The sequence below is a fragment of the Amblyomma mixtum genome, chromosome 5, assembly GCF_055824585.1.
Source record: "Amblyomma mixtum isolate Tamu chromosome 5, ASM5582458v1, whole genome shotgun sequence".
NCBI classification, from domain to species: Eukaryota; Metazoa; Arthropoda; class Arachnida; order Ixodida; family Ixodidae; genus Amblyomma; species Amblyomma mixtum.
In genome coordinates, this window is record NC_143016.1 from 72216497 (window position 1) to 72241595 (window position 25099).

Sequence of the window (25099 nt, forward strand, 5' to 3'; positions counted from 1 at the left end):
TTCAGGGGGGGGGGTGCAATTTTTTTACCTAAAGTGTGGTCACTGATGTGTGGTTAAGATGTTAAGCTTCGCCTCTAAGAGTGGAACGCGAGAGCGTCTTGCAACGCTGCCAGGGAGTCCATAGAACGCCATCGCCCATTCGGTTCTACGCCTCGCTCGTCGGTAAATTGGTTTTTGAGGAAAGGAAATGTAATCTCGGTGGACACCTAAACCTCGCCGGAAGGGAAGGGAGGAGGATGGCAGTGAGCGAAGACACCGTATTCACTAGACGTGCCTTTGTTCATTCCAAACCATCGAGCTGGCATGGCGGTGTGGATAGCATGCTCGTCTCGCACTCCGAAGACCGGGGTTCGATTCCCGAGCTCGATCAATTTCTTACTAGGTTTTATTTATTTATATGGCCTGACTAGAGAAGTTAATTAGGCTAATTGGGTAATTAAGCAATTAACTAAGCTCAGTCCCACTTACTTGGAGCATCACTATATGGTCCCTGCAATTGTTTGCAGGGTTACTAGCCAAAGTACAATTGGCCCCGTTTGAAATTGGCGCACTGTGACGTCACGACCGTTTCGACCAACTGAAAAGCGTGACATTCTCTGTCAACAACTGCTGCTTACAACGATGAGACATTAAAGGCTTTCGCCTCAAAAGACGCGCGTCGCAGCAACGACTGCGTCCGCCGGACCGGACGCTGCTCAAAAAACAGACAAGCGGCCGAAGCCGCGCTCGCCGAAGCTGTTGTTGTTGTTGTGACTGAGAGAAGGATGAAAAGGAAATTGCACGGGCCTGCCTACTGGCTCAAGCCGAGCCACCACCGCTGCCTCGTGCAGATACAGGAGAGTCAAAACACCAGAGGAAAGAGAAAAAGGAAAAAAAAGACGCGCGTCGCAGCAACAACTGCGTCCGCCGGAGCGGACGCTGCTGAAAAAATCAGACAAGCGGACGAAGCCGCGCTCGCCGAAGCGAGATACGTCCGAAGTGTTGTTGTTGTTGTGACTGAGAGAAGAATGAAAAGGAAATTGCATGGGCCTGCTACTGGCTCTAGCCAAGCCACCACCGCTGCCACGTGCAGATAGAGGAGAGGTAAAAAATCAGCAGAAAAAGAAAGAGGCAAGAAAAGACGCGCGTCGCAGCAACAACTGCGTCCGCCGGAGCGGACGCTGCTGAAAAAAATCAAATATGCGGCCAAAGCCGCGCTCGCCGAAGCGAGGACGGATACTCTAGTCACTTCCTACGTCCGAAGCTGTTGTTGTTGTTGTGACTGAGAGAAGGATGAAGAGGAAATTGCATGGGCCTGCTACTGGCTCGAGCCAAGCCACCACCGCTGCCACGTGCAGATAGAGGAGAGTTAAAAGATCAGAGGAAAGAGAAAAGGAAAGAAAAGACGCGCGTCGCAGCAACAACTGCGTCCGCCGGAGCGGACGCTGCTCAAAAAGAAGCGGCCGAAGCCGCGCTCGCCGAAGCGAGAACAGATACTCGTACGTCCGAAGCTGTTGTTGTTGTTGTTGTGACTGAGAGAAGGATGAAGAGGAAATTGCACGGGCCTGCTACTGGCTCGAGCCAAGCCACCACCGCTGCCACGTGCAGATAGAGGAGGGTTAAAAGATGAGAGGAAAGAGAAAAGGGAAAGAAAAGACGCGCGTCGCAGCAACAACTGCGTCCGCCGGAGCGGACGCTGCTCAAAAAAAAGCGGCCGAAGCCGCGCTCGCCGAAGCGAGAACAGATACTCAGCCCTTTACGTCCGAAGCAACGAGTGCGTCGCCTTTTATACAATTGCGTGACGTCAGTATGGAGCGGGAGTTAGGCCGCCGGCGGAGGCTGTGCGTCCGCAAGCGGGCGCACGAGGCCCCAGCTTTCACAGCTGTTGTGACGTCATATCACGTGGTGCGCCGATGAAGGTCAAGTGGTAGCTACGCGGCCGTGCGCGGCGCAGCAAGGAAGAGCTCGGTTGTGCGGCTAGTATGCTTCGCATAAAAAAGCGAAAGCGTGCGTGGTTGGGCTTGTCGGTCAATCGTGGTAAATAAAAGGGGGTACTGCGCACAAAAAGACAGACAAAAAGGTGACCAAAGATAAGAAGAAGGTGTTATCTTCTTGTACTTTCTTTTTGTGCGCCATCTCCCACTTTTACTTATCCTTGTTTGTGCTGAAGAAAATCACTGTATTCGATATATCGGGCTAAGCAGGTGTGCTCCGTGCAACAGAAATTCGGGTTTAGGCGCTAACGCACCGAGGCACATAGTCACGCTGCAGTGCAAAAAGTGCTCTCGTCCGGTGTTATATCCGACACGTGCACAGGCGGTAAACACGCTGTGGGATGGATGGAAAAAACTTTATTGTCAATAAATTGGTGTTCGTGACCCTTACGGGTCACTGGGCGCCGTGGTCGATCCTTGGTCCAGGATGCCGCACTTGACTGCTGCGTTGCGCTTCCTCGTCCTCGCTGGCCAGCAAGTGCTCCCACTGCATCACACTCGGGTTTATTCTTGGCTCTAAGTCGGCCTTAGGGCAGGTCCATGTGATATGTTCTAGTGTAGGTTTACCCTGGCACCACGGACATTCGTCTGCATACTGTGTAGGGAAAATCTTGTGTAGTTTGTGAAGGTGTGGGTAGGTACCGGTTTGTAGTCTGCGCCAGTCTACCGCCTCCTCTTTTGTGAGCCTTTTGTGTGGGGGTGGGTAGCGTTTCCGCTGACCCCTGTAATGATCGAGTATATCTGAGTACGTGGGGGTAATTGGGTCAAAGGTGCCTGTGATGCAAAGTGCTGAGTCTGCTCGGTTGACGTATCCTCGAGCTAACTCGTCTGCTGCCACGTTGCCACCCTCATCCCCTCATGTCCCGGAACCCACACTATACTATGTTAGTGTTTTTGTGTCTTCTCGTCGTGTGTAGAATATGATTGGCGATGCTGTCGATCCTGCCTCTTGTGTAGTTTCTACATGCTTGTTTGGAGTCCGTCACTATAGTGAGGTTGTGTCCTGTTGCGTTGCCGTGCGATATTGCCAGAGCAATGGCGGCTTCTTCAGCTGCTTCTATGTTTGGGTTGTTTATCGTTGCTCTGGTTATTTCTTGCCCTCCTTCGTCTGTTACAACGGCGATCGTTTTGCGTTGGTATCGGTACTTTGCTGCGTCCGTGTAGACTACGTTGAGATTGTCGCTGAGTTCGCTGGTGAGTGCTCGGACTCTGACTTGTCGTCTTTCATGATGTAAATTCGGATCCATGTTTCGTGGTATTGGTCTTACCCGGATGTTGTTTCTGTCCATTATTAATCTGTTCCTTGTCTATTTGTGTGCCTAGATGTAGCCGTAATTTCTCCAGTAGGTGTCTTCCCATTCTGGTTTGAGTGAGTCTGTCTAATTGCGCACTACGTTGCGCTTCTCGTAGTTCGTCGAAGGTGTTTGATACTCCCAGGGCCATTAGTTTTTCGGTTGGTGTGGACATTGGAAGTTTGAGCGCCGTTTTGCACGCTTTGAGTACTATGTGTCGATTTGTAGAGTCTCTTGCTTGTTTAGTTCGTGGTAGGGGAGGCTGTTTAGTTCGTGGTAGGGGAGGCTGTACGTAACCCTGCTCGTGACGAGGCTGTCTATGAGTCTTAGGGTGTCCTGTTCTCTCATCCCCTTCTTTCTACTGCTGATTCTTCGCACGATTCTGGCGACTTGCTCTATTGTATTCTTAATAGAGGCAATGGTTTTGCTACATCGGCCTGTGTTTTGCAGCCACATTCCAAGTACCCTGACTTCCGTTTTCTCAGGTATTGTCTCGTTTCCGAGTTTTAGGGTGATTTGCGAGTCGTATTTTCGTGTACCTTTTTTTATTTTTACGTATTCTGATTTTTCTGCTGAGCACGATAATCCTCTGGCCCTGGCGTATTGTTCAGTATGGTCCATCGCTTTTTGTAGCCGCTCTTGTTTAGCTGCCAGGGAGCCTGTGGTTGTCCGTATTGTTATGTCATCTGAATACATTGCGTAGATGATGTTTTCTATTTCGTCCAGTACTTTCGTGAGTCCTATCATCGCTATGTTGAATAGTAGCGGTGACATTACTGAGCCTTGCGGGGTACCCTTGTTTGGCACCGTGAAGCTCTCCGATCTTGTATCTCCGATGCCTATCGTAGCTGTTCGTTCCGTGAGAAAGGCTTTGACATAACGGAAGGCTCTGCTTCCACAGTTTATGTTATTGAGACCTTCCATGATGACCGCATGTCCCACGTTATCGAAGGCTCCCTTTATGTCGAGTGCTAGCACTATGTGTTCGCCGCTTCTTGGTATTTCAGTGAGGACATCTTCCTTTATTGTAGGAGTACGTCTTGCGTGGACAGTCCCCTTCTGAAGCCAAACATGGCATCAGGGTAATATCCCTTGTCCTCCATGTAGTTTGTGATCCTTTCATTAATCACCCTCTCGTATATCTTCCCTAGACAGGAGGTTAGGTAGATTGGTCTCAGGTTTTCACTTTGGAGTCTTTTACCCGGCTTGGGTATCATAATTACCTCTGCATGTTTCCATTCCGCGGGCACGATTCCTTTTTCCCAGATAGCGTTTAGGTACTTGGTAAGCTCGGCGATGGCCGTGTCTCTCATGTTTCTAATGGTAGCGTTATTTATTTTGTCCCTTCCGGCTGCCGTATTCTTTTTTGCTTCCCCTATGGCTGCCCTTACTTCCTCCTCGGTGATTGGCCTATGCATCTCGGGGTTGTTTTCGCCGGTGTATACTTGGTCTTGCTTTAAACACCTACAGTCTACGTCACCCTTCTAGAGCAATGAGCCCCGCGCAATAAAATCTTGAAAGTACCACCGGTTTCCGCGCAGTGTTCGTGGTCAACTCGCTTGCAAGTCTGTGTGGCTCTACTTCCGCGCAAGAGTTGCCTCTAAAAGCTAGAAGCTGCGACGAGATGTGGATTTTAATGCAGGGAACTGCGTCGCTCAAGCACTCTACGAACAAGTGACACAGACTCTACACAGGCTGTAAATCAGCATATCCCTGCTGTCCCCGATAGTGCTTTTATTCGCCGGGAGGTATTTTGTTCACAAACTTCTTCACGATACCGCTCAGTGCGACGACAGTTGATCAGTAGAAACCTTTAAACTCGTTATTTTTGAATCATTAGCTTACGTAGACGAGCGAATACATCACGAGCATCAAAAGGACACTCCCGCAAATGCCAGTAACAATGAACTGTGTTTTAGTTGCCTCACCTCGGCTGTCGCCCTCACCTATCGACACAATACGCCCTCTTGTACTTGTACAAAGACCTCCTTGAGACACCTCCCAGGTCACAGACAAGGGACATCCTTGCACTTGATTTGAAAGGAGCGTTCGATAAAGTTCTACACAAACATATCCTGCAAAGCCTCGCCGATACCAGCTCTGGCGCAAGAACCTATCAATATATCAAAGCAGCACGGGGAGAGGCCTCCAGTGTGCGCCGGAAAAGTTGCTCATCCTGATGAACCCGAGGACACCCCTAGCGCAGAACATTATAAAGAACCACCCGGTAGGAAAACCCACGGAGATCAAGATCCTAGGGCAGTATATCCCGCAGAGGCGACAGAACACCACCACTATGAAGAAGCTTACAGCATTCACCGAGCAAATATACTCTGGATGATACTTCATATTCGAAATAAACACCGTGGCATGAAGGAAAGGGACACCATCCGCTTAGTGCAAGCTTTCGTGATTTCTCGGATAATGTACGGGACGGCATTCCTTAACCTCTCCAGGTCGGAAATTGAAACGTTGGAGACGCTGATATGGAAAGCTTACAAGACGGCTCTGGAGCTACTGAACTCCACGCCAAAGGCAAAGCTCATTGCTCTAGGAGTACATAATACCCTCAAAGAGACGTGGGAAGCACCATGGCTCTCACAACTCAATAGGCTCACACTCACAAACCCCAGCAGAGAACTGCTCTAGAAGATCCATGTTAATCTGCCCTATACAATAGACCAAAGAGAAGAGGTCCCACGCGATGTGAGAAGACACATCAACGTGCACCCCATTCCGCGGAGTATGCGTCCTGCATTTAACCTCGAGAGGAGAAAAGCAAGAGGAGAAGTCCCGCAGAAGAAATATGACAAGCAACCTAACACCCTTTACGTGGACGCAGCAGGACCAAAGAATGGTGTCATGACTGTTGTGGTCTCAACGCCTTCAGGATCGGTGGTGATCTGCGCCTCGATGAAAACATCTAACCCCACTCACGCAGAGGAGGCAGCTGTTTCATTAGCTGTGGCATCTAACCCCAACGCCGTTGTGCTCACTGATTCCCAGAACGCCTGTCGCAACTTCAATAACGGATTCATTCACAGGTCAGGGTTGTCATTGCTGACTAAGCATCCACCCAGCAAAGCCTCACTCATCAGGTTTCCCGGTCACCTGAAACTACCAGGAGGAAACGAAGCTGCTCACAGGCATGCCCGAGCACTTCTATACCGGGCGTCTCCCCCTGACGACCATGAAGGGTGCTGCGACCTAATAGCTTTAGCAGTGTATGCTGATAATCTCGCCTCATACAGAACAGCCAGAAAGGAGTACCCAACACCACATAAATCCCTTAATATATTAGAAGAGAACACCCTTAGGAGACTACAAACCAACACATACCCAACGCCAGCTAAGTTACACTAGTGGTACCCTACACTACACTCTCCGCCGTGCCCACACTGTGGAGAAGTAGCTAACCTCTACCACATGATGTGGGCATGCCAATTTAATCCCTTAGTTGACCCATTGGAAACCCCTCAGAGGAGCTGTGGGAGCTTATTCTGCTCAGCGATGATCCTGACCGTCAGCACTGCCTGGTGGGGAAGGCGAGCGCAGCAGCAATAACCACCAGAGGACTACCGGACTAGGAGGCCCACTCACATGTTCTAAGAATATCTCAAATACACATGTTTTCAATCAATCAATAAATAGCTCCCTCAACCTCTTGTTCTCCGCAGCAGGACCGTGTCTTGAAAAAGTTTTTTTGATGTTTATTTGTAGGACACTCGAAAATTTAGTAGCTTCAAAATAATTTCTCTGCCCACCAGCAGGAACTAGTACTGTTTAGCGAAGTTTAAAACGTTTCCGCACTTTGTCGAAAATTCTTCTTTGTCTTGCGACTTGCCAGCCTCAAGATAAGAAGTCAGTATGCGGTGGGTTGTCGAGGCTACAGGTTGACCCACATGTTGCATGTGTCGTCTTTGGTACGCAGGGCCGATATCCGTATGTTTGGGCACGCATTCTAGCCGAGCACGCTCATTTTGTTATAAGGAACTTAGCCTGTGAATGGTGGTTCATTTCACCTCCCCCTGTGAGCTTTTTTACATACAGGGGTGAGTTCGACTCCAAAGTAACAAAAACATCTGGGAGAAGGTACGCAAAACTGCGTAACATTGAAAGGAGCGAGCAGAGTTTCTTAGAATAATTGATGAATGAACAAATGGCGCCTTTAGTGTCAATCTTTCTCACTACTCTTGTGGCCATACGGTTGCTATTGTTTTCCGATGAACTACTGCCGCCCGTCGACATAAGCGAGAATAGATGAAGGAACACAAGGCTGCGCACGGGTCTGTCATGTTCACAGCGGAACAAAAACACGATAGCTTGGCGATTCATGCGGTCTTTTTGTCGGCTTGGTAGGCGTAAAGTGCAGGCATCAGAAGAGAGCTGAAAACTGCACTAAACTTAAGATGTTCGAAGGCATCGCGCCAGAGACGATGCAGCTGGCGAAGTCAACACTCCCATTTGCAGCATTAAAAGTCAAGGTTCTCTTATTTGTTTGCGTACCTGGCCGATCCAACCCACATCTTGTTGCGACAATCCGCAAATATTTCGTAATACTGAGCATGTATGATTAAGGTTTTGAGTACTGGCATGATTTTTTATACCGTCTTTATGAATATTCGTATATACATAACTTCGGATGCTTCGTAGTTTGCTAATTACAATAACAACCAATGCAACCGCCGGTGTTTCGACCTGCGGTTGAGAGACTCCGGATGCGGTCCACTCCCGCAAGACCAGCCAAGCCCACGATAGGCCAGGAGATGAAAGCGGGGAAGAATATAGGAGGAAGGCGCTCGTCTTGAAATGCCGCTGTCCGACGAGCGCCTTCCATAGACCGGCGGAGTTGGCGAGGCCGCTTCGCGGGGTGAGGAGGCTGTGCGTGGTTTCGTATCGAAACACAGCAGCTTGGCACCCCGAAGCGGCCGCCTATTGGAGCTGGGCCACCGAACCCGAGGTGTGCGCAGCGCTGGTCCGGATGCAGCCGTACCTGCGTAGCGCGGGCAGAGTAAGTGTGTCGCCACGAGTACGATTTATAGGAATGCAATCACAGAAATCAGCAAAACTTAGTCAGATTCAGCTAGCGTTAATAGAGGCTTTATGGAGAGCGTCCTATTTCCGCATCTTTAAATGCTAATGAAGTTGCAGTGCGTGATATATTCTTTTCTCTGACCTATACTGATCTTTTAAAGCGCTGTTGCTGAGGTCAGTCACACAAATATGAATGCTGGAAAGGATATACGTTACAAAAAAGCCACGCAAGATTCAAGCCTCTAAGAGAAAAGGAAAATGTCTACGAAGCTTTCATGCTTTCTACAACGAGAAATGCCTGTGTCGATCACAAGTTTCACTCAGTACTGTTTGTTCAGATTAGTAGCAAGCCGACGCGGGCTGACAAACTCCCTAACATGGGACTATGTCACAAAGTCGCGGAACTAATCAAACGGGACAGAGAAGCAGATAGGTCGCCAGTCGCGCATTGAACAGGGTCGCTACGTTATAAACAAAACGCACAGCGCACCAGACTAGCTGCTACAAATTGAAACTCAGCCCCTACTTCCGTCCAACAATAAATAAGGCAATATCCCCAAGGAGATGAACCCTAAATTTCGTGACAATAGACGCCAAGCGCAAGGCATGCACCACAAAGAGCACTTCGGGCTCATTAAACTATGTACAGACGTTGCATGCAGACGTTGCATCGAGTCCCGAGACCTACACAACTTGTCCCCTCGGTGATCCATCCACCTACTCTGAAAATGCAAGCTATAATTTCAAGCCATACTGGAAACCTACCTCACGAACCGTACAGCTCTAAACTTCATTACTACTATAAAAGCCGATCAAAAGTAAGCTTTACAGATACCTAAAAACTAAGCACAAATTGATACGCGAAACCAACCATTGCACCTATATTCTGCGACCAGTGGGACACGGTGAGGTAATAATTGCCATCATCAGGCACATAATTAACTATATTAAATTAACAAAATTTTTCGCTACTGCGCCTAGCAAGAATGTTGCTTTTTGGAAACAAAGACGCGGACGCATTTCTAGACCTCGATTTGGTAAAAATCGAGACAGCACACGTGTCCCAAGATAATACGTGTCACTGGACAGTATCTCCCAAGTTTCATCAGCATTCGCTGGGAACCTAGCCGCGAGGGGTTTGAGAAACTGAGCTGGTTCATGTGCTTGCCCGCGCCTTAAAGGCAGGGTGCCCTCCATCCTCCGCCAAGCCGATGTCGGAGAACGACGCAGAGTTCTACAAACAACAGGTAAACCAAGATGATGAACACATGCGACAGAAAGGCACCTTGCTCTCTCCACCTTATGGTTCGTCCCCCTGTCCTGGGTCACCTGCACCCACCCACTTTCTGCATTGCTAAAATTCTGGAAGGACGAAATGCAAAAGCAGCGGCATGTCGTTAATGGAAGGGTAATAGATTTAATAATTTGCGTTTGCGATTTGTGTACACTCAAGAGAATTCAACGGCAACAAATCCTGTATGTCGTGCTATACTAAAATACGGATGCATCGAAGCAAGCAAAAATCAAAACGAGAAGCCCTTGAGTGTGTCTGAATGAAACTGAAGTTAGTTTTTCACTTTGATGTCGCGATGGCATATGAGTTCAACAATTAAAGACCCCCCGGGCGTTCCTTCTCCATCATCTAATAAGTCGCGCTTTTCTATCCACTTCATCTCTACTCGGCCAGAGCACGTCGACCAGAGCAAGTTGAGTCTTGGACTGAAAACTCCATCTGGCTTGCTTCAACAACCTTCTTCCATCCAAATAAATATTTCTTCCTTCCTTCATTCTATTCACTTTGTACGTGCACAGCTTGAGTTTAATTTGACGACGATACATGTTCATAATATTCATACATCGATCAAAGGCATGCACACAATATAGACTCGCATCCGGGGCAGTCGCGGCTCGCATGTCATTTCTCGTGCTCTGCATAAAAAGTTCGATTGCTTTGTCTGAAGTACACTTAGGCGCCAATAACATACGGGATGCTCACTCACCGGCCGCGCCGATCAGCCCTGCGCTGTTCGCCGACTTCGTCCCAGCGAGGCTCGGTGCGCTCACAAGTGGACCGTAGCTCAGCGCTGACGCTAGAGCCGTCATCCTCCCCAACAGGATGTTCGGGGGTGTGCTCAACGGCCGCCCCAGTGACTCCAGCTGGCTGTGCCTGCGTTAAGAACGCCATTGCTTCAATGCCAAAGTAACAGGTCGATGGTACTGAGTTACTAGTCTAGTGTCTGTCATAATACGATATTTCATGCAGATACGTAGCTGAAAAGGGTAGCTATCAATTATCGTTGCAATGTGAAGTCGAAGCCACAGCTTTTTAATATCGTCTATTTTGGATAACTTAGAGTCAGTGCTTAGATTTTCTCAACTCCATCGTCAGATTTCCGGATAGTCGGAGACTCCCTTAGGCTGTAAGGTGCGAAAAACGAGACAAGGACACAAAAGTAAGCCAGAGACGGGAACAAGACATGGGCGTTAACTGAACTTAAAGCTGCCGTTTATTCAATTCACTCTATCGATGCGGTGGCTTCTTCGTCGTTTGTTGGTAATCACGTGGAGGTGTGTTGGCTTTCTGCGCTATTTTATTATCTATTCACAGCTTAAAATATCCCACTGAGTTTGACTCTAAAGCACGAACCATAAATCTGCGCCGTGGTTTCCCTGGTTCACAAATTTACTTTCATCGCATTAAGACCCGTTAACACTTGCCACTCGCAGAGCCTATGCGACCGTTTTGGTCTTCAAGTAACTGTCTCAAATGGTAGCAACGGCCGAAAAGCTGCAGCTGCAGGCCTGTCGCACGCTGGTCAGTTTTCTAGCTTAGCGACCCGTAGTGCAAACTGTTAATAATTAAGCGGCGCCGCAGAAGTTAACGAAAACTTATTCCACATGTGGATTCTCGTTCCTTGTTCGCAGTGAAGATAGACAAATCTCGTTCCAAAGGAGACAAATTCGGGAAAGCGCCGCGTAGGACACCCTCGGAAATTTCAACGTTGGTGCAGTCGAGCCGCTGTCTGACCACAAGCGACTGCCGGATGCGCGCTCCGCAGGACTCTCCAAGAGAGAGTGGGCCCTTTATCTGTCCCTTTCCACTCAATTGAAGGGTGCTTTATTGTGCGTAATTAGAAAAAAGAGCAGCCAGCATAAAGAGTTCGGACAGCGCGAAGTTCAAAGTTTGTCGTGGCCCCTTTTGATATCCTGCTCTTTCAAAAGTAATTAGATAACACACAGTTGCTCTATATTTTGCATAAGTTCATTTACTGTTTTTGTATACACTGCAGCAGGAGTGCGCCGATGGTGAATAAGGACATAACCAAAATTACTGCTGAGGAAACTAGAATATGTCAAAACAGCTGCTAGCTATTGCCCTGTGGGCTCTCTTAGTCAACACCATTTTGCAGCTCTCGGTAGATGCATTTCTTAGAATTTTGAAACTATTGGAGCTAGCTGTGTGCCACGCATGAAGGCGGTCTTAGTGCGCGTTCGTACAATGCATTGTCTTTCGAGTCTTTTGATTGTTTCAATTCGAGTTGCTTTGGGACGTTAGATCTCCATAAACCTATAGCTTCAATTCATTCCTACTGGGAATATAACTACCGTGTGCCGGCATACAATACATCTCTCCTCCCGGGTGTGCACGTGGTCGGTGTATATAGAAAGCTGATTTACGACGTATATTTTAACAATATCGAAACCAACTTCAAAGTGGGATCGCAGCAGAAGTAGTTTTAGCGATGATAAGTAAATCAAATGTCTCAGCGACGGCGTACCTCGTGCTCATGTGCCCGGTTGTTTCGCCCTAACGCCTCAAAACAGGCAGCTTCTAATTTGCGCCATCACTATGCTTGTGTCCTAACTGACCATGCGTCCATCTGACAGCCGTCATCTCAGGATCATTGCTCCCGTACCTGAGGCTGCGAACAGCTGGAGTGGGATGAAGAGTGCCCCGAACATTGCACGCTAAGGAATGCACCGGCCGAGGTGGTGGCTGCCCGAGTACGTGTTGTGCCGTGCAGAGATTCAGCCGGTTCGCCCCACACGTGAGCCATCGCCTGGTGGACACGGCGTCTACGGACACCGAGTGAGTACCGCGGCTGGTCTTCTCCGGGGTCCAGGCAGTACAGACGGTGGCACCAGTCCCTGCGGCCGATACCAAGGGGTAGCGTAAGTATATAGAGGAAGCCCCATTGAGACAATGGGAACGAAAACGCTCGGCTTACGGCCAGCTAAGCACAAGCATGTTGTCGATATCTTTATGTGGGCTGCTCCATTTACCGCGAAATCTAAAGATGGGAGAAATATATTCAAGGAGAACTTATGAAACGGATGTACTAGCGCTGAACTACCGACTACTTTCTTTAGGACAAGCAAGCCATACATTTCTCGTGCGTGTAAATATGTAGGTTGCTCAAAGAAAAGAGCCAATAATTCAACGCGTAGACTCGTTGTTTCTGTTTCCTCCTCGTCCTCGTATTTTTCTCCCTGCTCGAAGCTTCTCGTGAGGTCACCGTCTCTGGAAAAGGTTTATGGTTTATCCGGGTTTAACTTCCCAAAGGGACTTAGGCTATGAGGGACACCGTAATGAAGGGCTCCGGAAACTTCGGCCATCTGCGGTTCATTAACATGCACAGACATCGTACATTACACCGTCGTCTCGTCCTTATGGCTAAGCTCAAAGAGTTGCGTCTTCTCAGCTCAGCTTCGAAAAGAACAGGAGTTAGCCAGCGCTTGGAATGCTTTTCAGGCAGCCGCGTGGTGGCTTGGCGCACTGCCATCGATGCAGTGATGCGTAGCGATCATCGAAAGGATAGTGTCCCCGAGCATTTTTATTTCCACAGGCGTAATTTTGAGTAGTCTGCGTCTGAAAGTATTTATTCACTGAAAGCTAAAACGCAAAATAAAAGCGAAAACGAAGCAGCCACTCGATTGACTGAAAGGAACTCGTGTTGGCTGACTCCTCTCCTTTTTGAAGGAGAGTTAAAAAACAGACGGTAGCCGGGACGTTAATTCGATTTCATAGGGAAATCGGACGCGTAGGGCAATATTTCAAATTTTCCAAGATTGCTCGGAGAGTGTAGACGGAGCTCCCGCCGTTAAAAGACCATTTAAGATTTCCCTTTAGTGCACCTTTAACTACTGTGTTCACTGGGTTAATGAACCCACTTTTTCTTCCGAAACTACCAGAATTTTTCTAGGGAAGGGGGGGGGGGGGCAGGGGGCGTTTTTTTTAAGGTGTAATATATTACCCCTTAGCTTCCCAAACACTGTAAAACAAGAAGACCGAGACAAGAAGTAAGCCCGTCGAATGAATACTTTGTAGGGTACGACTCACTTAAGATTCAGACTAAAACAGAACGAAGTCTTCAGCTGGATTCTCGTGCTCAAGAGCATCAACGACACCTTTTTTTTTTTTTTGAAGCCGGCCCGTATAAAACCTTGCCGCCAATGATGCTCTCCAAAGGGAGCAGGAAAAGAAATTATTTCCTTTTATTTCATTACTTTAGGCCCCAATTAACGGGTGTAACATAGGCGATGGCTATACTCCGTCTCACAAGCTGTTTGCAGCACTACTAAAGGTACAGCTCTCTCGTCCAATCAGGATGGCGCGCACTACATTAGTGTGTTCCTACGCGCCTGTGGTTCGATCCACCTGATGTCCAGGTGGCTTCTTTCTACCTATAGCAGGTGGCGCTTGATGTCTTTTTATTCTTTTTTTGGTTTGTTTTTGGACAGGCGGACGCCCGTTCCAAAGGGACTAGCGCCACTTTTTTTTTTTGTCGCAACCTGTTCTCATCAGTTCCTCTGTTGTCGCGTCGCGGTAAATTTCAGTAATTGTGTCATGTGCATATAAATTTATTTACTCCAGCGTGCCGAGGCAGCCGAGTGTCGATGGTGGCGAAATGCAAAACAAGCCCATGTGCTGCGCGAGAGGCAACGCACGTTAAACGGCCCGCGTTCAACAACACTCGGCCCGCGTTCAACGTCTCCGTTGTCCACTTGTAAAGCGTTCGCTCACTCACCTGCGTGAGTTTTGCCGTCCTCTTGATGAGCGCATTTGTACTCCAACTGCCCCCGCACTCGACGCGAAGCGCTTCAAGAACATTTAAAGCCACCTGCTTCGCCTGCTTGGGAAAACAGCGCACTGTCGGTGAAGAGCACACAGGAGACACAACAGACTCGACCGACGCCATGTTGGAAAGTGGCGACGCATTACTACCTCGCAGCAGGCCTCCGCAGAGCTGTGTCCGTACGGGCTTTGTCTGGTAATTTCACCAGTGATTGAAACACTCCCTACCATTTAAATATACCTGTCCAAATCATGTTTTCAGTTGCAATGCTTATTGTTTTGATTAATAGTCATACACTCCTCAAATATTCGAGGGACTATTTTCTGCGTTTCTGCAGCCCTGATTGGACGAGAGAGCTCTACCTTCCGTAGTGCTGCAAACATCTTGTGAGACGAAGTATAGATTTAAAAAAAGACAATAACAGGATTTTTTTAAACTTTTTAATGAACTGTAATGAGGGCGTGATGACAGAAACGTTCTTTGCTATTCGTACCAGCTCGCAGCATTCAGAGGGAAGCCTAACGCCAACTAGTCGTTACAATGCTTAATATGGTAGATCCGACATAGAAGTTCTTTGCGATGACTGCTGAATACCACTGCATATCAGCTGCCTCGCAGGACGTGTTTATAGGCTGTTTGCCCCTGAAGTGTGAGATGTAGTACTAATTGAGATTGGACCGGTGGCAGTTACAGTTTTGCGCAGTTTGGTGTAATTCCTTCGGCGTTCAAATAAAGGGCTGTTGATAGATTCGATGTCAACTCCAGGATAGTGCGCGCCATAATAGTGGGTTGCGTTTATTACGCGAGGTAAAGGAAACAGTTCTCTTTAAATGCCAAAGTAGAGGGGGGGGGGGGGCATTCATTATGCGAGTGCGTTCATTACACGAATATTACTGTACTGTATAGTAGTGTGGTCCATAACATAATACGTTACCCCAGCCAAAGCACTTTCAGAATGATCTAAGAAATCATGTCTGAGCATAGCTTAAATAACCGAAGGGTCTTACATTGCGTAGCCTGTAGAAGAAAGTCTCAAAATGCGTCGTGGTCTACACTCTGCTTATATATTATTGTGAACCTGACTACACCCACTGCAATACAAAGGCCTTTCAAATATATCTCCAATTAACCCTGTTTTGTGCCGGCTGCAGCCGCATTATCCCTGTAAACTTCCTAATCTAACCCTTTCTGCTGCCCTCTGCTACGCTTGCCTTCACTTCGAATCCAACGCGCTACCCTTTGTGACCATCTATCATCTTTCCTTCCATTTACATGTCCTGCCTAAGCCCATTTCTTCTTCAATTCGACGATGATGTCAGTCGTTAGGCTGCATTTTTGCCTGACCGACTGTACAGTGTCCTGGCATGTTAGCATTACACGAATGATTTTGCTCTCCATAGCTTGACGATAAACACACGGCATAAAACAGAACGCGTGCTCAAGCCTGACATCTTTCCTTATTGGGAGCTCTATGGTGGCTGTGGAGCCAATGTAGACACTTTTCACTATTTTTGAGCATGCCTTTCCTACACCGTGACTCTTCAATTATGCACGGCTCCTGTGGTTTCGGCTATTACAGCAATTCAATTCAATGAAATGCATAGGGGCTATTACAATGGCGCAGTGTTTGCTGAATGTTTTTTCAACAAGCTTTCCAAGCGAGGAGATCACGAATCAAGAAAGGCTTATGTTAGGTCAGACTACTCGTGCGCGATTGATGTGGAACTGCCATCATATGTTTTTTCATCGAATATCTTCCTAGAGTTTTTTTTTTTTCATTTCGCCAGGTTTTTCTGCCGCCAAAACTGCTAGCGGCACGCACATTAGATTCTTTTAACTGAAAACCATAATACACACATTTGAAATATATTTTCGCATAAGGGCCACGAGCGGTATGGTACTGAGGGCTGCAAATTGAGCATTTAAAGCGGAGAACATTTGGAATACTAATATCAGGAGGCGGCACCGCCACTCACCAGCTCTGATTCTTTACGATCATCTCTTCAACTCCCGTGGTCTTATCTACAGGCAAAAATAAACATAAAAGGAAGTTCATTACACATTGGAAAAGTTAATAGCGTAACGTCGAATGGTGTTAGCATGCGCTGAGGACACAGCTGGACTAATTTCCGGTGGTGTCTCTATTTACTGTTATCTTTTCTAACAATGGCGCTGTAGTTCTACCTTACATTACATAGCATAATATAAGGATTACAACTACCTGTAAGAACAGTACAAAGAAGTAAGATCTTTCGCACCAGGAAATTGTTGCACCATCAGTTGCACCAGTGTAGCCACAAAAATAGTGTGCTTAAAGTATGAATAAAGAACCTGTGACGAATTGTAATAACGCTCAGAATAAGACAGGAAAGATGGATGTAGTTTCGATGAAGTCCATTAGCAGAAAACAATTCTTCCCTAAAAAGAAGGCAGCGCAGTTGTGAACATCTTCAACAGTTAGTGAAATCGATGAACTTTGTATGTGCAGAGATTCTTATAGAAAAAAATTCAGGGGGGCACTTTGTTGACCTAAAGTGCGATGAGGCGAAAGCCTTAAAAGCGCAGTGCTGCTGCTTGTGTCACTGATGTGTAGTTAAGATGTTAAGCTTCACCTCTAAGAGTGAAACGCGACAGCGTCTTGCAACGCTGCCAAGGAGTCCACAGAACGCCATCGCCCATTGGGCTCTACGCCTTGCTCGACGGTAAATTGGTTTTTTGAGGAAAGGAAATGTATCCCTATCGCATATCTCGGTGGACACCTGAACATCGCCATAAGGAAAGAGAGGAAGATGGGAGTGAACAAAGGCGCCGTATTAGCTAGACATTCCTTTGTTCATTCAAACCATCGAGCTGGCATGGCGTAGTGGTTAGAGTGCTCGTCTCGCACTCCTGAGACCCTGGTTCGATACCCCAGCTCGACCAATTTCCTACTCGGTTTTATTTATTTATGTGGTCTGACTAGAAAGGTTAATTAGGCTAATTGGTCTTTACTATTGTTCTATTGCCATCCATCATATCCTGTCACTGACCTGTCAAGTGACGGAACTCTCTAGAATGTTCGACACAATATATATGAGATGTCTAGAAACGTCTGACTATTAATTATGGTTAATGATAGTTAAACATGACTTGCACATTTCGTGATACTAGCCAATGTATGGTTAGTGATAGTTAAGGCGACCTTATCTAGTACACTGATTAATTAGTGTTAGTTAAGGTACAGGCGCAGTGTACACTCCCACATGCAACTTCTTATCATGAAATCCCTTTATATCATGTTCCGATGTCTTTCGATTGCACCCCGATGATTATCGATTGTCCATTAATTGACATATGCCCATATACGGCATGCATCCGAAACGCGTACACAATTGCTAACACGTCTTGGTCACGAGAGCAGGAGGCATTAAGGGCTTTCGCCTTAAAATTAGGTGCGGTTAAACTACTGCTGAAACTGTTTAAAGAGCGAAAGCTATGGTTTAAAGGGCAACTATAAGTGGCTTGGCGTCTGTAACGTTGAGTGCATTCCCGACACTTTATAGGCAGCACATCTAACCTGGCAGGTGGTAGTAAATGGTTGATCGCGAGAGTTTGCGCACTCAATGTACGCTGCGGCCTATTACAACAGTGCCGCGTGTCTGCCACAACGTTTTCGCGCTAACGCATGCAGCCTACGTATCACCCCACGTACAGCGATTCCGGCGTCCGCTGATCCAGGAACCCAGTTATGCGCACTTCATTTCCTAAAAATTCGAACAGCCCGCAACCATCTTAAAGTACAACATTGACGACGCTACTATGCAATTCCTTAGGGGCCTGCAAGGTCGGGACGTCCTTACACCTCCATTACGTAGTGCACAACAATAAAGAACAGCAACTGCGCTGTAAATAAAAATGGCAAGCCGGGACTCAATACCCTTGCCCTTGGGTTAAGAACCAGGCGCACTGCTCTTCGACCACGGAGAAATTCGGTTTGAGGGCGATAAATAGAGGCCTTCTGTGAGTGCTTCGCACCACAGAGTATGCTGCAGAGCGGGAAACATCGTCTACTTAATTAAGGTGATCGATTAATGTCACTACTGCTTGTCGCCAATTGACAACGGCTATGCGTACGAGCAACCGAAATCCTCTCGCCGCGTCGTAGTGGCACCCTCGTGCCACTACGGCGTTCTCGTCAAGGCTATCAATCCTTTATCTAATTGTTTTTCGCCAGTGTCAGTAAACCTTGCTGAAGCTTGTAGAACAAAAATAAAGAAAAAGTGTGAAAAAAAAGCGATGGCTCATGTGCTTGAAAGGCCGTTAATGATGGCTGCTTATCACGTCATTAGCCTGCAGTCCGCACATGCCCGTGCTCTCAACGAATAGCGGTGGGCAGGATTCGATGTACACGCGCCTCCTTGCGGTGGTTTCTCCATTTCGCTCAGTGGTAAGAAGGTCATGGACGGTACGCCACTATAAATGCAAGGTAACTGCAAGATAACTAACTGCCTTTCTGTTACCTCCCTGGTCAGCTTTAGGATGCGCGGATTCGTAGGGTCCGAATTATTTTTGCTGGCGCAAAATACTTGCCCTGTTGACGTGAGCGGGGCTACTTCTCACGACGTTATGTTTGTAAATTCTCTGTTGATCACCGATTGGCTCACCAATATTTGTTGCACTTCTTGGATCCATGGCGTCTGGGCACGGATGGGTCGGTGGCCCGCGTGCTGCATTAGTCGCCAGCTGCGCGAACCAAGTCTCGGGAGGGATCCTGTCGTTGGTACCTCGAAGCGTCTGCTGTGATGTTACGCCTCCGCAATGCCTGTCCATCGGTGCTTGCTTGTGCTGAGGATTGGAAAACACATACTTCAACATCGGCATGCTTTAGGCATTTTAAATACAGGCTTCCCTGAAAGCGGCGCTTTCGAATGAGAACCTTCAGGAAGGTAGGCAAATATCAGCGACTGCCCTAAGGAATGTCAACCGCCAATAAACTTGAACTACTAATTTCCTGTTATTGTTTTGCTGCCATTTCCATGAACATAAATATTTTGTTTCTGGAGCCTATGTACAAAAAAAAAAACGCGAAACATGCACACGTGAATAATGAATGTGACGATGAAGTGTGGCATTTGGGCGACCACTTTCCAGAATAAATAAGACGTGGTGCTCAGATGTGGATGCTTGCACGCTCCTTCATATTTGTTATATTGCGGTGTACTCAAGCTTATTTTAGCTGGATTGCATTGAGGCAGCATTCAATGCGTGCTTTGATCGATACATCATCCGCATAAGTCACGTAATTAACTGAACGCTAGAGCGACGGGACACAATTATACTTGTCTAAGGAGACCATAACGAAAAAATTAAGCGATGCCAACCCAATGCCCAGCCTGGGTTGTGGCAACACAACGAATCCGTCGAGGAATTTGTCGTGCCTTACAGTTTGGTGGCGTCAGTTTAGTTTTCTAGACGCCACATGACATGACATGCTTGTCATGACCACGCTTGATATGGCATTCTTGGTCATTCCCGTCATACACACCAATCCTCTGTGATCACGTGAGCTGACACTTGACACCGACCTATGTTTGACACCTGAAGCCACCAAATGAGCCGATGAGCTCCTGGTGCTGTCTAATAACATTGGCTGTACAGACTTGCACTGGCCTACTTTATCGATATCCCCACATTTTCTCTCAGAACCAAATAACCATGAATGCCTGGTAAAAACAGTGACAGCCTTCCAATCACTACCGGAGGAACTCATGCCAGCTTTGATCCAGTGCATCTTAAACACCCTTGGCGAAGAGGAAGCCTGGGAAGAGCCGCAGAGTAACGTCGCAAAAATTGTTACGCTATTAGCCTGCAACAACCGAAACGCGGTCCGTGTTCGCATACCTGCGTAGTGGCTTCAGCAGCGGTGGAATGTGAGCAGGGTAAGAGCAGCGAGCCGTGACGGCGACTGCGTGGAGCCAGTGTGGTGGCCAACGTGGGAGGCGCGTTTTTCAACTCGCCGGTGTCTCCGTAGTCTGGTCGCCGATTTTTGTCGCAGTCCTCGTTGGTGGCGTCAAACATGATGACTGGACGCGGCATCAGCTCTCGCATGGCTGGCGTGCTGACTCGCGGCGTCCAAAAGATCGCCTAAGGTTATACTTCACCTCAGCTGGAAAAATAAAAATATTTCTTAGCAAAAGACCTTGGTGCTAAAAATAGTCTAGTAAAGTTAAGAGAACGCGCTTCGATTGAAAATAGGTTTTTGAGGAAAGGAAATGGCGAAGTAATTGTACCGCGGCGTAAAGGAAGAGAGGAAGGCTCCGGAATAATTTATTTGTTTATCGGAGTTTAACTTCCCAAAGCAACTCGGCCTACGAGGACGCAGTAGTGAAGGGCTCCAGCAATTTCGACCACCTGGAGTTCTTTAACGTGCACTGACATCGCACAGGACATGGGCCTCTAAAATTTCGCCTTCCTCACAATCGAACCAGCGTCTTTCGGGTCGGCAGCCGACTGGCGTAACCACTGAGCCACCGCGGCGGGACTCCGGAATAATTTCGACCACCTGGGGATCTTTAACGTGTGCTTACATCGCACAGCAGACGGGCGCCGTTTGCATTTCGCATCCATCGAAACATGGCCGTCGCGGTCGGGTTCGAACTCGGGTAGACTTCGGCCCAGTAGCCTAGAGCTCTAACCACTGACACTTCCCTACCTTAGGTTTAGCTACTTATGCTCGCTAAATACATACTATAGCGCCCGGCGACGCTATAAAGCGCAGGCGCTGAGATCGGCGTTCCCGCGATAGTAGAAAATAAAGATGGACAGCGCGTGCTCGGAGCGCACGCCCGGCACGGGCAGTTCGGAACTAGAAGAATGCCACGCAAGTCCTCTTACTCTGGTGCTCCGCTGCGACCCCGCAAATCCTCAACAGTGGTTACCCGGCGAACCGTGCCGTCTATCCCAGCGGCGTCCTAGCAGTGCAAGCAATAACCAATTTTCATTAAGTACAACAAAAATTATCAGAAGCGTTTTCACGACGACTACAAGAAGCACAGGTGCTGAAAGGCTTCTATGGTTCCAAGCAAACTCTTCATTCTGACGCAGTGCACTAATTCGAAGGTGATCGTTTAAGGCCTAACATAGCCGAGCTGAGGCGCTCCACGAGAGCGTGTTTTCAAATTAAAAAGGTGTCATAAAACACACCAATGTGCCCGCGATCAGTACTTATCTCATCCTGCACCTTGACTACTGAGGTAAAATCAACCATCGCATCCAGGAAACCTGGATCCAGCACCTCCCGACAGAACACCCTCGAATGAATTCGAACAGCTCAGTGTCCTATGCCTCACACCAGACAGAGCGTTGTCTGACGGCTCCAGAGGAATCGCATCTAGCGAACGCTGCGATGTGCGTAATAAGGGTGCGAATAAAAAGGCCCTCTTACTTGGCGTAGATCGTCGTGGAGAGCTGCTGGGGCTCGGAAAAAGCCGGCTCTCGTGAATGAGACGAACGCGCGAGGAACGTGGTGCCCGAGAAGAACGTGCTCTTCGAGCTGCCGGCAGAACAACTGATGAAAAGGAAGGACAGCAGGTCAAAAGAAGTAAAGCCTGAGGACACCATCATCATCATCATCAGAAAAAGATAAATTATTGTTTGTTTCCCTGTGTAGATTGGACGACGCCACGACAAGTTGCCTGTTAGCTTGGAGATCGAAGACGGGACGATGGCTTTTTGTACAAATTCGGATGCAATGCATGTAATGGTTCAATTTTGCACTGACTGAAAGAGAGGGAAAAAAGTAATGAAATAAATTTTTGACAGTCAGAAAAATAAAAATAAATATAAATAGTAATAATAATAAAAAATAAAATACAATTAAGAAAAATAGCACGGGAATCGCTGCGTTTACGCCTGCGTGCGGTCCCGGAGGGGCACGGGTCTTCTTCTGGCGGAAAGAAAGTTTCTTCACTCACTCACTCTATAAGAAAATTTCTCTTTTCTTCCCTTGCCTTTCCTCTTCTACCTCCTCCGCCTTCTCTTCCGAAATAAAAGTTCGTGCATAGCACCCCAGGTGGTGGAAATTATTCCGGACCCTTTACTGCGACAGCCCTTTCTTCCTTTCTACTTTCACTCCCCCCTTTATTCTTTCCTTACGGCACGGTTAGGGTGTCCACTGAGAAACGTGAGGCAGTTATTGTGCCATTTCCTTTCCTAAAAACCAGTTTTCAAGTTAAATTTTTGAATATTCCGTTCTTAGCAATGGTCAACCGCCAGCAATTTTTGTTTGTTTCCTTTATCTATGCAATGCATCAGTTTTACCTCCCACCTAAACATATAGAACAAAGGAAAAGTGGGAGGCCTCACTGTCCAGCTCAAACCTCCTAATCCAACGCCCGATGTTTCGTCACGCCAGGGCGGCAGCGACGACCCGAGCACACAGCTTCCGTTGCTCACGCCGGCTGGGACGGCAGCGAAGGCCAACGGAATCCTGGAATAGGGAAGACCGACCACTGAAGCTGCAATCTATCTCTCCCCTACCCCTTTTGCGCCAGAGAGAGAGAGAGAAAACTTTATTGCCGGAGAAGATGGGTTCCTGGGTTTTTAGGAGAAGGTCCAGGTGGACTTTAGCTGATTGCCCCCTCTTCTTGTTGGTTGGTTGGCCTCAAATAAAATGACACATGCCCACTACGGCGGAGTGGCGAAGACACAGGCGGGGAACTGGTGGAAAGAGGAGCATTTATTGAGGTAAGGGAGTAGTACATTGCACAGCACACGGGCGCCTTTTGCGTTTCGCATTAATCGAAATGCGGCCTCCGGGGTCGGGTTCGAACCCGGGTAGCCCGGCTACGTAGACGAGCGCCTTAAGCACTCAGCCACCGCGGCGGGTCATGGAATATTGAGTGACAGCAGGTTTTTGCAGGTGCACACAAACGCCACCCGCGGTACACGAAAGCGAGATTGAGGTGTCGACTGACGCAGAGAGCTCGTTGTGTGCCTCCTTTCTTGAAAATTTATTTATTTGCAGGATACTACAGTCCCTATTGATGGGTCCTAGCAGGAGGGGCAAAAACACAAAAGAAAGAGACGCGGCAGATTACATAGCACAAACAGACATAACAGTAATAGAACATAGTAAAGAACAAGGAAAAAAACAAGTCAGCAATTATCAATAAGTAATTTTGTTAATGGCATCAATGCTGTTTACAACCTCAGGCGGGAGTTCATTCCATTGAGTTATTGTGTGAGGAAAAAATGAGAGTTTAAAAGCATTGATTCTAGAATTAACGGACTCTATAAAGTTGTTAACCCTAACTCCAATGTTTTGTTTCGTTTTTTGAGGAAAGGACGTACGCAGTAATTCTCTCAAATATATCGGTGGATTCCCGAACCGCGCCGTAGGGGAAGGGATGGAAGAAGGAATGAAAGAAGTGGAAATTAAAAATTCGTTTTTGAGGAAAGGAAATAGCGCAATATCTGTCTCGCATCTCGGTGGGAGATTGAACTGCGCCTTAAGGAAAGGAATAAAGGAGGAAAAAAGAGGATATCTCACATGACTGACGCACCTCCACCGCTCCTCCACTTGACTGCGGCACCAATGACCTTAGCTTAAATAGGCCAGTAATACATTCGCTTTAATATTTATTCAACCGAAAATAATTCGATCATCTTCGCGGCGGTCGCATTTCAGTGCAGATGAAATGATAGAGGCTCGTATAATCGTTAAAGAGCGCCAGGGGATGGAACATATCTGGAGCCCTGCACTACGCCATCCCTCATTGCCTGAGTCGCTTTGGGATGTTAATAAACCCCATAAAACCATTACAAACCGAAACAATTTATTCAAATTTCTTGCGAAATAATATTCTTTTTTGTTCTTGATTCCGTCCGTCGCATGTGGTGTTGGAATAAAGACATACATACGATTTCTGAGGGGGAACTACAGCTAAGAAAAAAAAATGGCTGAGGCTTAGCTAAGGTTAAGCCTAGTCAGATGCGAAGCATATTGATGGCTAGGCTTGGTAATACATGGCTTTCCTTGGTTGAATACTTGGTCATTTTAATACAACCACTAGAAGCCTTCGTCGTTGGGCAAGACAACGGCATGGCTACAGCGGAACGCCGACTAACCCCGAGACGCGCGTTGGGTGAGCGCCTGGATTGCCACGGAAGCCGCGTCCGCCTGCCCGGTGGAGCGAGCGTTTCACCTATACCGAGTGTGAACGCGCGTTCGAAACGCGCGGGAGTGTGACGTCACCATACCACGTGATTCACACGGCGTTCAACCGCAGCGACGGCACAAGTTGGAGCCCCGTCTGTCATCTGTCGTGGCGTCATTGTGTCACGTGGTGTGACGTCACCATACCACGTGGTCTGCACGGCGTGCAACCGCAGCGACGGCACAAGTTGGAGCCCCGTCTCTCATCTGTCGTGACGTCATTGTGTCACGTGGTGTGCACGGCGTGTAACCGTCACGAAGGGCTTGGGTTACCTATTGTAATATGCTTCGCATAAAAAAAAAATTAGCGGTTCTTAGCTTTGGTTAAGCCTGGTAGGTTGCGAATGCACTTGTTTTATACTGTATATGCAGCGCCTCTAATGGGAAGAGCACGGCGCGCCCTGGCCAGCGGCCGCCGTTACCCGACGAGCCGAGTTGGTAGGCCGTCTCTCGCTTCTGGTATTTAAGGCAGAAAGTTGGGTTAGTTGGTGTTTGGATTGAGAGGACACAGTACTAGCGCTAAAAAAA

The 25099-nt window shown here is 47.8% G+C and overlaps 1 protein-coding gene across 4 annotated transcripts; it reads right to left on the reverse strand.

The window, feature by feature from the left end:
• Positions 1-4810: 4810 nt before the first annotated feature.
• LOC149342644 (uncharacterized) lies at positions 4811-23945 on the reverse strand. 4 transcript variants are annotated; one of them, XM_089545087.1, is made up of 7 exons: positions 23906-23945; positions 22734-22843; positions 20257-20521; positions 19020-19200; positions 12217-12448; positions 10300-10466; positions 4811-8258 (listed from the first exon to the last, which is right to left on the reverse strand). In XM_089545087.1, the coding sequence occupies exons 3-7, from the start codon at positions 20461-20463 to the stop codon at positions 7927-7929; spliced, it is 1119 nt and encodes a 372-aa protein (XP_089401213.1). In that variant the 5' UTR covers positions 20464-20521; positions 22734-22843; positions 23906-23945; the 3' UTR covers positions 4811-7926. The 4 variants fall into 4 exon arrangements, with proteins under 4 accessions (XP_089401213.1, XP_089401212.1, XP_089401214.1 ...); XM_089545089.1 differs by lacking the exons at positions 22734-22843; positions 23906-23945 and adding exons at positions 16353-16398; positions 21800-21931 and having other exon boundaries at positions 8053-8258; XM_089545086.1 differs by lacking the exons at positions 22734-22843; positions 23906-23945 and adding an exon at positions 21800-21932.
• Between the last annotated feature and the right edge of the window lie 1154 nt (positions 23946-25099).